The 16,860-nt window shown below is 42.6% G+C and overlaps 1 protein-coding gene across 3 annotated transcripts in view; it reads right to left on the reverse strand.

Moving 5' to 3' along the window:
* Nucleotides 1-1,874: 1,874 nt before the first annotated feature.
* The window catches only part of ugt2a5 (UDP glucuronosyltransferase 2 family, polypeptide A5), a 138,250-nt gene continuing 123,264 nt past the window's right edge, over nt 1,875-16,860 (reverse strand). For all 3 annotated transcript variants that reach the window (XM_085990899.1, XM_085990913.1, XM_085990907.1), the window contains exons 5-6: nt 13,481-13,700; nt 1,875-8,542 (exon numbers count right to left, since the gene is read on the reverse strand). In XM_085990899.1, the coding sequence (XP_085847025.1) occupies nt 8,260-8,542; nt 13,481-13,700 (503 nt within the window). In that variant the 3' untranslated portion in view covers nt 1,875-8,259. The remainder of the gene's footprint in view (nt 8,543-13,480; nt 13,701-16,860) is intronic.

The raw sequence follows: 16,860 nt of genomic DNA on the forward strand, positions 1-16,860 counted from the left end.
TCCCCAGCTCAGGCAACATCCTTGTAAATCTCCTCTGTACCCTTTCTAGTGCAATCACATCTTTCCTGTAATGTGGTGACCAGCACTGTATGTAATACTCTAGCTGTGGCCTAACTAGTGTTTTATACAGTTCAAGCATAACCTCCCTGCTCTTATATTCTATGCCTCAACTAATAAAGGCAAGTATCCCGTATGCCTTCTTAACCACCTTATCTACCTGGCCTGCTAACTTCAGGGATCTGTGGACATGCACTCCAAGGTCCCTCTGCTCCTCTACACTTCTCAGTATCCTACCATTTATTATGTATTCCCTTGCCTGTTAGTAATCCCTAAATGCATTACATCTTCTCCAGATTGAATTCCATTTGCCACTTTTCTGCCCACTTGACCAGTCCACTGATATCTTCCTGCAGTCTAGAGCTTTCATCCTCACTATCAACCACACAGCCAATTTTTGTATCATCTGCAAACTTCTTGAAGTCTAAGTTATTGATATATACCACAAAAAACAAGGGACCCAGTACTGAGCCCTGCGGAATCACACTGGAAACAGCCTTCCAGTCACAAAAATACCCGTCAACCATTACCCTTTGCTTCCTGCCACTGAGTCAATTTTGGATCCAACTTGCCACTTTCCCTTGGATCCCATGGGCTTTTACTTTTCTGACCAGTCTGCCATGTGGGACCTTGTCAAAAGCCTGGCTAAAATCCACGTAGACTACATCAAACATGCTACCCTCATCGACCCTCGTTACCTCCTCAAAAAATTCAATTAAGTTAGTCAGACACGACCTTCCCTTAACAAATCCATGCTGTCTGTCCTTGATTAATCTGTGCCTTTCTAAATGATGATTAATACTGTCCCTCAGAATTTTTTCCAATAATTTGCCCACAACCGAAGTTCAGCTGACTGGCCTGTAATTACTCGATCTATCCCTTTCTCCCTTTTTAAACAAAAGTGCGACATTTATGCACAACTTTGGTAGGATACTAGGGTAATTTTATTTTCCTTCCTTTTCAATCCTCTCCCTCTGTTTTGAAACCACTGTCTCTTGCATCACAACCAAGCCCAATTGTAATCTCACCTTACATCCATACACATGTGTGTCTATTGACACCAATGTGTCAACCAATGAGTTGCACCATGCCAGGAGGCAGGGCAGGACTTATGGCAGGACTTACAGCAAACAATGTATTTTACAGCAAACAAAGTCTATTTACTCAGCAAACAGCAGATCATTTATTTACAGAGTCTATTTAAAGAGTCTGCAGCAAACAGCACTCTTGACTGAAACTGCAGCAAATTCTCCTGATAAAAGAATGGTGATTTCTCCAGCAAAATGCAGTGAGTGCAGGATAGTTACATAATGCAAGTTATACGCATAAAATCAATCCCAGTCACTTACAGCAGTGCGGTCTCCAATCGTGATTGACGGGGGAATTACCCAATCATCTCCATTATGGCAAGGAATAGTGGTGTCACTATATACAGCCCACATATACATACACTACCTAACAGAAGTCATTGGACTGCAGTCAGAAGTGGAGGCTGCATGTAGTGATTAATTTTTTTTAAAAAGGAGGTGCGTCACATTGACACCATTAATAAGTAGATTCCTTATAAGGGAACATCCCATGTCAGATACCAGCAGAATTTTCCTTCTTTAAGCAGGGATATTATACTCAAAAGAAAGACTTCACTCTCTTTCTGTTTTTGATATTTTCATAACTGGTACAGGGTGTATTTATAATCTAACAACAAAATAATGGGCATTTGGCTTATTCCATTCTGAGGAGCCCATTCTCCTACAGATATCGCTATAATGAGTGAAACACAATAAATACGAATAGAAAAAGCAAACAACAAGCAGAGCTTGGAAAGATCTTCCATTTTATTATTTTTTTTTAAAGAAAAATTAGGAATGCTAAATGTGTATTAATGATTTCATTTAAATTCATTTCTAGAGCGAGGACAGATCTGGGGAGCTGTTGCTCCATTTGATGGCAGAGGACCAATCTCCCACTCTGCCCTACATCAGTATTGAAGAATTTAAAACAAAAAAGATTATAAAAAGATTCACAAAGCACATAGCTTGGCCTAGGTACCATTAGGATTCAGATGTAGTAAAGTTCTTCAGCTCCTTTGTTTTAAAATTTACAGTTATAGTGAAATTAGTTGTGCTGCCTCAAAGCAACCTTGTCACTAGCACAGCTCAGACTCTGGTACTGCTGCAAATATGTTTCAGAGTTCAGCTGGCTATGCAGCAAGCACCATTGTAATGTCTATTTCCTACTTATTAAAAACCCCATAGTTGCATTGCTATGCCAATGGGAATTTAATAAGGCACAAATTTAGTGTGATGTTAAACAATGTTACATCCAAACACAAGTGCACTCCATTAGCGAAGGAGTACAGTGATTGAAAAGACCAGGCCCAACCTAGGGAAATCAAAGCTGGTGAATATGTCCCAGTGAGAAATACTGATTGATGAAAATGATAAACCTCATACAAACCACTCATCTACCCGATGTTTCGCAGGCTTGGCTCCAGTATTGGCTCAGTGGTAGCGCTCTTGGCCCCTGAGTCAAAGGGTTGTGGGTTCAAGTCCTAATCTGGGCTGACACTTCAGTACAGTACTGAGGGAGTGCTGCTCTGTCGGAGGTGCTGACTTTCAGATGAGACTTTAAACTGAGCCCCATCTGCCATCTCAGGTGGATGTAAAAGATCCCACTGCACTATTCAAAGAAGAGCAGGAGAGTTCTCCTGGCCAATATTTATCCCTAAACCAATAATACAAAAAAATCAGATTATATGGTGATTATCACATTGCTGTTTGTGGGGCCTTGCTGTGCACAAATTGGCTGCCACATTTCCTTACATTACAAAACAGTGATTACACTTCAGAGTCAATGGATGTAAAACGCGTTAGGATATCCTGATGTCATGAAAGGCACTATATAAATGCAAGCCTTTCTTTCTGATGTAACTAAAAACTTAAAAAGTCATCAGAACCACTAAAATTAATGCTGCATGATACGTTGAAACTTAAGTGATGCTATTGCTCCTTTGAAGAAAGATACACCTTATACGGTAAATATAATTGATTTTAGTGTTCTCAACCAAATGGAGCAGCCATCGTTATCCAGAACCAAGCACCGTCCACTTACAATCACCCTTTCAGGAACAGGCAACTCCCTTTTGATTGCACGTTGTGTTTTAAAAAGTCTGTGTTGTTTGTTTGTAAAAAAAATGTTGTCTGTCAGGAGAGGCAAAAAGTCGTATTTTTATCCAGTCACTAGAGGTAGTGCCTTAAAATTCGGTTGCTTTGCGCCTCCCATTAGCGCCCTAAGAGAGCTAAAAGTAACGCCCCGGCAAAGTTAGCGCCCTGAAGGGGGCGCAACTCAATTTTTTCCCCTTGAAGTTTTTCTGCGGACAAAGGGCTTTGATAATGTAAGATATTTCCTGCAAGTAAAGATAAGTGCTTACAAAGACGAAGCCATATGGGAAATCGTGAATTTTGCCAAATGCCCCTGCAGATGGTTTTGGAACACTATATTATCAATGTCCCCCCTTTTCCGTGAGAATCCCGAAGGATCTCGCGCCCTTGGGTGAGCACAAACATGCCATGAAGTGACAAAATATACAGTAACTGCTATTTCATTCATTATGAATTCCTGATGCCAGCTGTACCCTTAGAGGGAAGCACCAAATACAACAATCCGTGTAAAGGGAAAGTCATTCTGGACCATTTCAAACACTTCCTTAGTAATCAGTTATGGAATAATACTGGCAAACATCTGGGGGCATTTCAGCTGTTCGCTCTCTTAGTGAGAATGTGCTTCTGATTACAGATAAAGAAAGCATTAGAAAGTAAAAATAACTCATCAATTAAACTATATAACTATAGCCCCAATTTTAACTTGGGGCAGAAATCGGGGGTGCGAGTGCCGAAGCGGGAATGATGCCACCACCAACAGGTGGCAGTCAACATTTATGGGGAGTAAGGCCACCTCCAGGGACCTACGGAAATGGTTCCCAGCAAAGTAAGGAATTGGGGGTGATCAGAAAGTCCGCAATCGAGGTGGGGGGACATCCAGGGCTGGGGAAGCCCAAGGTATCCTTGTAGGGCCAGGAGGAATACTCCTGCTCTTCCTGACCCACAAGGAACATTTTTTTTAAATGTTAAAATCGCACTTACCTAGACCTCTTGCCAGCCTGCCGCCAACTTTCACTGGTCAGTTGGATACTGTGCCAGCTTTGCGCCTCCCAATGATGTCATTGGGACACGGTTTTGCTGTTAAAATTATGCCCCCATTCCTCTGAGGTGGGCAGCATTCCTGTGTCTGAATTCAGACAAGTTAAAATGGTAGGGGGTGGGAACGCATCGGAAAGACGGTGTGACCTGAATTTGACCTTCAGCCAACCTCCATCACAGGGACAACACTGCCTGTGGCTGTCAAAGTCACCACAGCCCTCCGTTTCTATACTTCTGGCTCATTCTCAGTTGTCGCTGGGAAAATCAGCAACATCAGTCAATCTGCAGTTCACAAATGTGTCAGGCAGGTGACTATTGCATTCTTCACCGGGACAGACAATTTTATCACTTTTCCCATTGGTAGCTGACACCAGAATGAGATGGTTCTTCAATTTCTTTTCACATGCCAGGATTCCCCAAACTCCACAATGTCATCGATGGCACCCTATACACAATCTCGTCATCTTCATGAAGCACAAAGGAATTCTATCAAAAATCAGGTCATCTGTAACCATCAAAACATGATTCTGAAAATGAATACCCGCTCCCCTGACGTCAGCCAAGACACTTTAATTTTAAGGCTATCCACCCTGCCAGGATTATTTGACAGAGAGAAAAGAGTGCAGGAATGCCTTCTAGGAGAGCAATGTCTAAGATATGGCCCATGGGCTGAATGTAACCAATGAGCTATTTTCATCTAGCCCTCAGTTCTGTTCTTTGCACGTTTGTGTGCAACAATGACTGCCGGCATGAGTTGCCCAACTTTCCTGGGCCTTAAAGATTAAAGAAGGCCACATTCTGTTTGGACCAATGAAGGAGCAGCCTTTTTGCACCAATCAGATGCCGCCTTTACCACTCCTCCTGGCCAAAAACTCAAAGAGGCTGAAGCTTCCACATTATTCAATTTGTAATATTCCTCCCCAATAGCAGTGGACAAAGGCACTTTGGCCAGGAGTGGAATCAAAACAGTCAAAGCAAGACCGATGCCAAGACTGGGAGAACATGAGAAGCAGGAGCTATGCGCAGGGAGGCTGGACACAATTGAAAGAGTGTTAAGAGGTCAAAGAGAGTGACACCAGTGACTGAAAGCACTCATGGAAAACACTTGTGATCTCAGGCTGGTGAGACTGAGACAGCAGTGAGGCAAGGGAGATGCAAGTCAAAAGATCATTGAGAAAACAGAAACCTGGTGAGTCACATGGTTCCCAGATTAGATTGTGTCATGATCAATAACATGTCATTCTATAGTGGACACTAGGTGGAGCCGTAGAGCTGTGTAGAGCTGTATATAGCTGTATGTACAAGACTACACTACCCAGCTGTATGTATATTAAGACTACATTACCCATGAGGCACTAGGCTACCCACAAGGCAACAGTCAAGATGGAAGCCTCTACAGATACTGTACCTAGTCCACATGTGCTCAATAAAGTAACTAGCAAAAGCTAGCTGTGTTCATAATAAGAATGTCTAGTTATTGATGAACATAAGAGATTGCGTCACATGCCAACCTACAAAACTTAGAAAAACTGACAAACAGCTTCAAAAATACAATGTGCAACTGAAAAACACTGGTCTGGTGGTGAGAAACAGTTTCAAAGCTAATAATATTAAAGATGGCACATGATGGGAGGATGTGTTGTTTACTGAGCTGTGTGTACACTGTTCTGGGTTTCCTGATGGTCCGGAATGCATCCATTTAGATTGCAAGGCAGATTTCAAAATACCAATATAAAAATAACCTGTACATGTAGGGTTGTTTAAAATTTGTTGGAGGGGTGAATTTCCTTCTACGCCGCCATCGTAATATCGGCGCAAACCCCATTTACGTGCGCAAAGAGTGTTTCCACCAAACTGTTTCAAGGTGACCGAATATGTTAAATTCCTCTTTTCTACATTGGATTGCAGGATTGTTTATTAGTCCCTTCGTGTCTGCCTTGTGGAGTAGAGCAAAAGTGACTCTTGGTAACAATGGAACATTTAGCAGGCCTGGTAACTGATGCACAGAGAAACATGGAGAGGCAGGTGTGTGTCTGTTCAGTGCAGTTGAGTACCCATAATGGCAGCTTATAGGCTTAGGCCAGGGTAAAAACCTATCTGATACTATGGCTAATTCCTTCCCTCTTGTTATCCCAGCCTCTACAATTCAGACTCTTAGCTCAGTGCAGTAGAAGCATAATGTCATGACCTTGTGAAGTAACCCAGCATGTATTAAACCACAAAATCAGGAAATCCTGCACCTGCAGCACATAGTTAGTTATTTGGCCGTGGAAACCTGAGCCAGGAGCAGGTGCCATGACAGGTAGGGAACTAACCACAATAATTGGCTGGGACTTTCCTGATGAGGGAGTAAGTGAAACTCCTCACCTGGCAAAAATTCAGTTTAACATTTTGATCTATGATGATGTCAAGTTTGACATGTTATCAATATGTAAAGCACTGAGGCACAAAACATCCATCTTACATAGTTCCTCCAAACCTCTTTGCTCCAGTAGAAAAAAGTGACCGGATCGGACAAAGTCAACATGGATTTACAAAAGGTAAATCGTGCTTGACTAATCTACTGGAAAAAAAATTTTTGAGGATGTAACTGGTAAAATAGATAAGGGAGAACCAGTGGATGTGGTGTATTTGGATTTTCAAAAGGCTTTCGATAAGGTCCCGCATAAGAGATTAGCATGTAAAATTAAGGCACATGGGATTGGGGGCAAGGTATTGACTTGGATAGAGAACTGGTTGGCAGACAGAAAGCAAAGAGTTGGAATAAATGGCTCTTTTTCCGAGTGGCAGGCAGTGACTAGTAGGGTACCGCAGGGATCGGTCCTTGGACCCCAGCTATTCACAATATATATTAATGATCTGGACGAGGGAACTAGATGTAATATCTCCAAGTTTGCAGACGACACAAAGCTGGGTGGGCGTGTGTGCTGTGAGGAGGATGCCGAGAAACTCCAGTATGATTTGGACAGGTTGGGTGATTGGGCAGATGCATGGCAGATGCAGTATAACGTGGATAAATGCGTGGTTATCCACTTTGGTGTCAAAAACAGGAAGGCAGATTATTATCTGAATGGCAATAGATTGGGAGAAGGGGAAGTGCAACGAGACCTGGGCGTCCTTGTGCACCAGTCGCTGAAAGTAAGCATGCAGGTGCAGCAGGCGGTTAAGAAGGCAAATGGTATGTTGGCCTTCGTAGCGAGAGGGTTTGAGTACAGGAACAAGAATGTCTTGCTGCAGTTGTACAGGGCCTTGGTGAGACCACATCTTGAGTATTGTGTGCAGTTTTGGTCACCTTATCTGAGGAAGGACGTTCTTGCCATAGAAGGAGTGCAGCGAAGATTCACCAGGCTGATACCTGGGATGGCAGGAATGACGTATAAGGAGAGATTGGGTCGATCGGGCTTGTACTCGCTGGAGTTTAGAAGAATGAGAGGGGATCTCATCGAAACTTATAAAATTCTAACAGGACTAGACAGACTAGATGCTGGAAGGATGTTCCCGATGGTCGGGGAGTCCAGAACCAGGGGTCACAGTCTAAGGACAGAGATGAGGAGGAATTTCTTCACCCAGAGGAATTTCTTCACTCCCTATCTAACAGCACTGTGGGAGTATCTTCACCACACGGACTGTAGCAAGAAAGCTCACCACCACCTTCCCAAGGGCAATGATGAATGGGTAATAAATGTCGGCCTTGCCAGTGATGCCCACATCCCAAGAATGAATATTTAAAAAAAAATCTGTATCAAAGTCCAACACTCTTTAAGCATAGCTTGGATTTTGAGAGATGTATTAATTGGCTGCTATGAATGATTTAGCAGAGGTTGAAATTGCACTGTTGGCAATAAACGTGACCTTGCATTCCAATGAAACTTCTCTGTACTCTATTTTGACAATAGCATTAACTGGTTTGAGGCAGAGTGTAATGTTAACCCATATTAGTAAAATTTTCAATGTAATCATACAGCATTATAAATTTCAAGGAGATCCTATGCACTATAGACCATTATTCATTCTTGTTTTTCTTTCCTCTTGTGCGCTTGCATTTTCTGCAGCAAAACATGGAACATTTTATGAGGACAAATACGGTGGCTGCTAAACAGGCACACAGGAATGCCATCACATCTAGGCAATGGTACTGGTACCAGGACAGCGAGTGTGCTGCAGGCCGCAAATGTTTAGCTCCACCATGGCGCATTACAAACTCAATCCAGAACACAGCTCTCTCCAATGAACTCATCGGCTGGTCATGCTGAATTTCAGATAACTTCACTGCATTTTCTTTGTACCTAAGGGAATAAAAACAGCTTATTTTGCTATTTTACTTTAGTTTGCCCCATTTAATCCCCATTGCCCATGTATCAACAACAACTCGCATTTATGTAGTGCCTTTAACTTAGAAAAACATCCCAAGATGCTTCACAGGAGCATAATCAGACAAAAAATGACACAGAAGGAGACATTAGGATGGGTGACCAAAATCACAGAATCTACAGTGCAGATAGAGGCCATTTCGGCCCATCGAGCCTGCACCGACACATATCCCACCCTATCCCCGTAGCCCCACATATTTAATCCCCTAACACTAAGGGTCAATTTATCATAGCCAGATCAACCTAACCTGCACATCTTTGGACTGTGGGAGGAAACCGGAGCACCCGGAGGAAACCCACGCAGACACAGGGAGAATGTGCAAACTCCACACAGACAGTCGCCCGAGGCCAGATTTGAACCCGGGTCCCTGGCGCTGTGAGGCAACAGTGCTAACCACTATGCCACCGTGCCCCCCAAAAGCTTGGTCAAAGAGCAAAAGCAGCAGCAACTTGTATTTATATAGCACCTTTAACGGAGTAAAACGTCCCAAGGCGCTTCACAGGAGTATTTTAAGACAAAAAATTTGACACCGAGCTATATAAGGAGATATTAGGGCAGGTGACCAAAAGCTTGATCAAAGAGGTAGATTTTAAGTCTTAAAGGAGGAAAGAGAGGTAGAGAGGCGGAGAGGTTTGGGCAGGGAATTCCAGAGCTTAGGGCCTAGGCAACAGAAGGCACGGCCACCAATGGTTGAGCGATTATAATCAGGGATGTTCAAGAGCACAGAATTAGAGGAGCGCAGATATCTCAGGGCGGGGGGAGTGGTTGAAGGAGATTAGAAATAGGGAGGGGCGAGGCCATGGAGGGATTTGAAAACAATGATGAGAATTTTGAAATCGAGGCGTTGCTTAACCAGGAGCCAAAGTAGGTCAGCGAGCACATGGTAGATGGGTAAACAGGACATGGTGTGAGTTAGGACACGGGCAGCCGAGTTTTGGATGAGCTCAAGTTTCCGTAAGGTAGAACGTGGGAGGCCAGCCAGGCGAGCACTGGAATAGTCAAGTCTAGAGGTAACAAAGGCATGGATGAGGGTTTCAGCAGCGGATGAGCTGAGGCAAGGGCGGAGACGGGCGTTGTTACGGAGATGGAAATATGAAGTCTTGGTTATGCTAAGAGGTAGGTTTTAAGGAGGGTCTTAAAGGTGGAGATGGAGAGGTTTAGGGAGGCAAATCCAGAGCTTAGGACCTAGACAGCTGAAGGCACAGCCGCCAAAGGCGGAGCGAAGGAAGTTGGGGATGCACAAGAGACCAGAATTGGAGGGACGCAGAGTTCTTGGAAGGTTATTGGGCCGGAGGAGATTACAGAGAAAGAAAGAGACAAGGCCATGGAGGGATTTGAACACAAGGATGAGAATTTTAAATTTGAGGGTTTGATGGACCAGGAGCCGATGTAGGTCAGCGAGCACAGGGGTGATGGGTGAACAGTATTGTTCCCTTTATTTTATGTATTCTGCCTCATAGTGCAGAACACTACCAAGGTTGAAAAGAGCAAAGGAGAAGACAAGTAAATCAGGAAGAGTAGTGATTAGGGTTTCTGAAACATAGCAAGTTGCTAAATGTTTTTACTTCGTTACATTTTTTAGTGAATTTTCATCTTAACAATGCAATGGGACAGAATAGTGTTTACACTTTCTGTGTACAATTACAACATTTATTGCTTTGAGATCAGTTTTAGTAAACCAAATGGGTATCTATGGAGTTTGCAGACTTACACTACTAGAAGCACACTTCTCAAGGTCACAGCAAGGTAAAACACACTCACATGAGTGTTTAGTACGTGCACACAATTCGACTCCACAGGTCAGTGACATGGGATAGGGTACTGCTAACACTTTCTGTGTCCAATTCCAACATTTGTTGCTTACAGGCCAGTTTTAGCAAGCTTAGCTGAAGAGTGAAGCTCCCTCTATACTCGCCACTGCCAAATCAAGCTCCTCTAGGTCAGGGAGAAGGTATGGTGCAGGGTAATGCTCCCATTGGTTTAGATTTTTCTCCTTAGTGGTTCAAATGTAACTAACCATGACCAAATATTGTCACTGCACCAGACAGCTAACAGGCAGGTTCAGTTGATGGAATAGTTTCCTTCAAAAAGTTCACTTTATGCCAGCTTGTTAGCCTCCACGGCTTTCTAATTTCCAAATGTTCTAAATATAAAATGTATGTAAGTGACAGACATGATCACCTAGTCTCTTTATAAAACAGGCTGAGTGTTACCAGGATGTGATGTCTTTTTAATTACAGAGGTAAAGCTCCACTGGGTCCTGCCATTTGTAACTTCACACATACAACTTGGTTGCATACGGTACATATCCTGTCCTTCCATGTTTTGGAATTTTTTTGTAATTAATTAGAAAGAACTTGCATTAATATAGCAACGTGCATGTCTTCAGGTATCCCCAAATTGTTTTGGGCTATCCCAAATCGTTCCCTGTGCCCGTGCAAAACAATTTATAGGCCATGATGATTACTTGAAAGTACAGGTGCAGGTGGATAAAGCCATTAAAAAAAGTCCAATAGCATTTTGGATTTCATAAATAGAGGCATAGCATAGAAAGGCAAAGAGGTAATTATAAATTTGTACAAGGCAATGGGTAGGCCACAGTTGGAGTACAGCATAGTTTTGAGTACCCCATTATAGAAAGGGCATTAGGGTCATAGAGAGCGTACAGCAGAGATTCATCAGGATGATACCAGTGATGACAAACTAGAGTTGTGAGGAGAGACTTGAAATACTGGGATTACTTTCACTGGAGCAGAGAAGGCTAAGAGGAGATTTAATGGAGGTTTTTAAAATCAAAGGATAAATTGGGAAAGGCTATTTCCTGTGGTTGGTGAGTCAGTGGCAAGCGGTTATCAATTTAAAATGTTCACTAAGAGAATGAGGAGACAGGTTAGGAGAAATGTATCATTATGTAGAATTGTTGGAGCATGAAATAGGTTGCCACATGGCACAGTTGAAGCAAAGACCATTGCATCTTTTCAGGAAAAAGTGAATAAATATGTGACAAGACTATGGGAAGAAAATGGGGCATTGAAATTAGTTTTGGATTGCCCCAGTAAAGAGCCAGCACTGACACAATGGACTGAATGGCCTTCTTCTGTGCTGTAAATTGGCCTTAAATAATATTTTTAGTCTTTGCTGCAAGTAATTGGAGGGAGATGAATGTCCACTGGAGCAGGCTAATCTTTCTCTCTCCATATTTGCAAAGCAACCTCCATTTATCATTGTTGGCAAATAGGTAAAAGTCCTTTTGGGTGGTTTAACGGACAATACCTGTAAAAGTCAGCAAATTACCTCCATCCCCACTCGCAAAGCATCAATGCAAATGCATCACAGATAAAACTAGGTCCAATATTTTAACTTACATTTCAGAAGAGCACCTTGCTGCAATAAAGAGACAATTCTATCTCTCACACCAGTCTTCTTAATGGCTTGTCTAAGTGAGATTCCCAAGTGCCAATTAGTGGTACATTATGAGCAAACTTTTATATATACCGGGAACTGAGTTGAGACTGCCCAAAATTACTTCAGTTAGACACCAGTTTTACTGTGACTACGGCCGCGATTTTATCGGCACTGAGAGGCTGGGTTTGGAGGCGGGTCAAAGGTTAAAATCGTTTTGATTAATGGCAGAGTCCAATCCCGCCGTCAACTCGCCTCCAAACAATTTTCCCAAGTGTCGGGTCCCTGATTTGCGCATGGACCCGACACCTAGCGGCGGGAAGAGGATTAAAGCCTGCTAACAGGTAGTTGAGAGTAGTTGACAGGCTATTTTAAAATTTTGCCGCTTCTCAGGCTTCCCGACGTCCGGGAAGTGTGGCGTGTTGTAAGTCTGCTGTAATGTTACTGCATTGATGACAGCTGCAGAAGTGGTGTGAAGGATCCAATGATGCACTGGGGAGTCTCAGAGGTAAGAAAATGTTGGGAAAATCATTTTTAATGCATTTACACATTTCTTTAGGTAACAAGTTTTGAAAACGATGTCTAGTGCCACCTCATTGGGAGAACATCTCTCACCAGTGACAGATCGCTTCTGTCACCTCACCTGCAGCTGCCATCTGTTCCAGCCTATGGAGGGAGTCACTGGAGAGCCTGGGTGCAAGAGCTCACCTTTGTACAGTGATTGTCAGTGTTTGCAGCACCTCAATGCTGTCAAACACTGAGAAAGGAGCTGTCAAAAAAAAATTGTGCGTGGTCCCTTTAAGAAAACCGGCAGATGACGTCATCTGACCGGCTTCTTCTTAATTGTCCGGGAAGCCCGCAGGGCGGGCTTAACAAGGTCAATCAACGTAAAATCACGTCCGTGGGCCGGACGCAGTTGGGGGCGGGACTGGAAGCCAGAAACCACCTGACCCTCTCCCAACCACCTCCATTGACAAAATCGCGGCCTGCCAGTCTCAAACCAGTTGGGTATCTAAATTGGCAACATTACACTACTAGAAGGACACTTCTCCAAGTCCTAGCAAGTCAAACACAATTACGAGTGCTTGGACACATGCGCAGGACTCGAGTTCATAGGTGACTGATTTTTAAAGTTGGAGTGCAGGTGGGAGAACCCGTTCTTTCATAATATCGGACAGATTCCATACAAAGATTTTACAGGCCATAGTATCCAGGAGGCTAACCATAGTACCCAGGATTCAGGGTCGAGGGGCTGAATGGCCTACTCCTCTTCCTATGTTTCTATTAAAATGTGGTTTTGCACCAGATCTGAGTTATACTGCAGCCTGTGTGAAATTAAACTCCTGTGAAGCTGCTGCAGCCTTGCACTGTTTTATTTGAGCCAGACCTTTACACTGCATTCTAGAATAAACCATGATTCTATTCTGCTTCCTTTTAACATTTTCTCTTACCTCGGGTCGTTGATCACAGTGTTGAGAGCATCAACTAAATCCTGTGTACTCAATGTGATAAAATTAAGGACCACGGCAACTCCCTTTGCTTTCATGTGAACCATGTTATCAGGTTGATCAGCAAACAGGGGAATGCCAATCAAGGGCACCCCATGATAAATGGCTTCATATATCCCATTTGTACCACCATGAGTAATGAATACTCTTGTCTTGGGATGCCCTGCAATTATATTTGTAGAAAATAAAAATTGTCAATTGAGTTTTCATTGTAATTAACTGATTAAATTGACAGCTAGACTGTTGTCCCTATATTATATGATTGGATATTCAAAATTATAATATAATATAAATTATAATATCATATAATTTGCAGTGCCAGCCGTGGCTCAGTGGGTAGCACTCTCGCATCTGAGTCAGAAGTTTGAGGGTTCAAGCCCTACTCCAGAGACTTGAGCACAGAATCTAGGCTGATACTCCAGTGCAGTACTGAGGGAGTGCTGCTCTGTTGGAGATAAGATGTTAAATCGAGGCCCGGTCTGATCTCTCATGTGGATAAAAGATCTCATGGCACTATTCAAAGAAGAGCATGGAGTTTGCTCTGTTGATCTGGCCAATAATTATTCCTCAATCAACATCACTAAAACAGATTATCTCATCATGTTCACATTGCTGTTTGTGGTTCCTACATTAAAACAGTGACTACACTTCAAAAGTACTTAATTTGCATAAAGTGCTTTGGGATGTCCTGAGTTCATGAAAGCTGCTGTATAAAGGCAAGCCTTTCTTTTCTTTTACACAGTCAGACATTTAGAGGTGTTCTCATCTTTTAGGGTGTAGTAAACCTTACTTTTTAACAACAGAAGCTGCATATTTTCTGCCAACACTGGGTTATTTAGTTAATTTATGAATAGAAAAGATTATGGCAGAAAAGATATACCAGAGATGGACACCAGTGGTTACTCTGGTAATATACCTGTGGGCGACTGAGATCATTCAAACTGGTTGCATGACAGTACAGATAGGGAAGGCTGTTCACAATTTGTACACCAGTTTACATTTACACTTTTAACAAAAACAACAACTTGCATTTATATAGCACCCTTAAAATAGTAGAACATCCCAAGGTGCTTCACAGGAGTGTAATCAGACAAAAATTGATACCAAGCCAAAGAAGAAGGCATTAGGACAGGTGACCCAAAGCTTGGTCAAAGAGATAGGTTTTAAGGAGCACATTAAAGGAGAGAGAGGTGGAAAGAAGGAGGGGTTTAGAGAGGGAATTCTAGCACTTAGGGCCTGAAAGCATGGCTGCCAATGGTGGGGTGAAGGAAGTGGTGGATACACAAGAGGCAGAGTGGGAGGGAATAATAGTTCATGGAGGGTTGTAGGGCTGGAGGAGGTTACAGAGATTGTGTGAATGGGGGTGGGGGGAGTGAGGCCACGTGGGATTTAAACACAAGAATGATAATTTCAAAATAGGGATTGATGGACTGGGAGCCAATGTAGATAATACACAAAGAGCATCGCCCCTTATTATTCATAAATGCTCCATTAGAGTACCTGGATAGTACAAAGATACTTTCTGGGTTGCAGTTCTGTAATTATGTGTGACAATAACATTCTCCACCATGTTTGCACATGAAACTGTGACAGTTTATCACACATTTTCACAACGCAAATCAAGTAGTCATTTTTTGCTTCTCACCCACAATTCAGTGTTGTGACCTATTAAATGAAAACAATCAGCACTACTTATTGGATTTGCTCATTTATCATCTTTTGACTTGGAGCTCAGTGACATCTTGGAGCTCAGTGACACCTTGGAGCTCAGTGATGAATTTTAATGTATAAAATGTTTTTTAAAAAATTTCTTCCCCTACCCAATACAATACAAATCGCTTTATTGGCATGATAAGGTACATCTTATGTTGCCAAAGCATCAAAATACATTTATGGTTGAACACATAAACGCGGTTCCATTCATACAGTGTATAAACAGGTATATCCCTGAGTTTATAAATATATTTTCGCCTTGTTTATATATACTCTTGTCTTAGTTTACTGGTTGTCCCTCTGTTCATGGCAAGCTGTAACATAGTGTGCCGCCAGTGTTACACAGCTTCTCTCCTCCCCCAGTAGGAATGGGAGTTTTTGGTTGTCAGTCAGATTTCCGAATTCAGGGCATATTTGTGAGAATTTTTGATAGAAATTCTCTCTGATGCCCTGATATTTTCCACAGGCTGTGAGGAAGTGCATCTCTGTCTCAACTACTCCCTGACTGCAGTGAGAGCATATCCTGTCTTCTCTTGGCAGCCTGGTCTGCCTGTGTCTGCCTTTTTCGATCGCTAGGCTATGTTCGCTAAGTCTGTACCTTGTCAAGGTTCTTCTCAGTTTGTTATCCTTTACCATGGTCAGGTAATCAGCTATGTTGTATTGTCTGTTTAGGGCCAAGTAGCAATTGAGTTTGCTTTGGGTTTTTGTTGTTTCTGCCCAATATGACAGATATTTTTCCTTTTGCTTAGCGACGATTGTGTTGGGTCGAATTCTTTGTGTTACCCTGTCACTGTCCTGGGGCTGGTTATTGTCACTTCCCCATGAAAATGGAGTATGGTTCCAAGGGCGACAAAAGCCAGTGAGAAAATGATGCTCTGGACACAAACAGCAGTATTACGGAGTCTCACCCTTCTGGAGCACTGCTGTCCACTCCATTTCCTTTTTTAGTTCAGCATTGTTCTCCTATTATAAAGTCAGCAGCTGGGGGAGGCTGGGGGCATTTATCCCTCAATGAGGGATCAGCGCTGGCAGTAGACCTTTCTAAGCCACCACTCCCACTAAAATCAAATAGGCAAACCCAGTAGCATAAAATAAAATTTCAGCTCATGTGTGTCGGCAGGTTTTTCCCTTAAATTTACACAGTGCGATTGAAAAATAACTTCTCGTTTAAATAAATGAGTATTGCAACAGGAGGAAAGGCTGGTGTAATGCTTCAGTTGTGATGACAACAGGTTGATTACCAAAGGATAGATTAAATAGAAAGAAAGAAGGAAAGAAAGAAAGGACAAAAACAAAATACTGTGGGTGCTGGAAATCTGAAATACAAACAGAAAATGTTGGAAATACTCAGCAGGTCAGGCAGCACCTGTGGAAAAAGAAAGAGAGTTAACATTTCAGGTCGATGACCTTTCGTCAGAACTGGAAAAAAAGGACTTGCATTTCTATAGCGCCTTTCACTTTCTCAGGATGTTCCAAAGCACTCTACAGCCATTGAATTTTGAAGTGTAGCCATTGTTGTAATGTAGGGAAACATAGCAGCCAATTTGCACACAGCAAGGTCAAACAAATAGCAATGAGATAAATGATCAGATAACATGTTAGTGATGTTG

The sequence above is a fragment of the Somniosus microcephalus genome, chromosome 1 (genome assembly GCF_052327205.1).
Source record: "Somniosus microcephalus isolate GS21.2 chromosome 1, FLI_Smic_1.0, whole genome shotgun sequence".
Taxonomy (NCBI): Eukaryota; Metazoa; Chordata; class Chondrichthyes; order Squaliformes; family Somniosidae; genus Somniosus; species Somniosus microcephalus.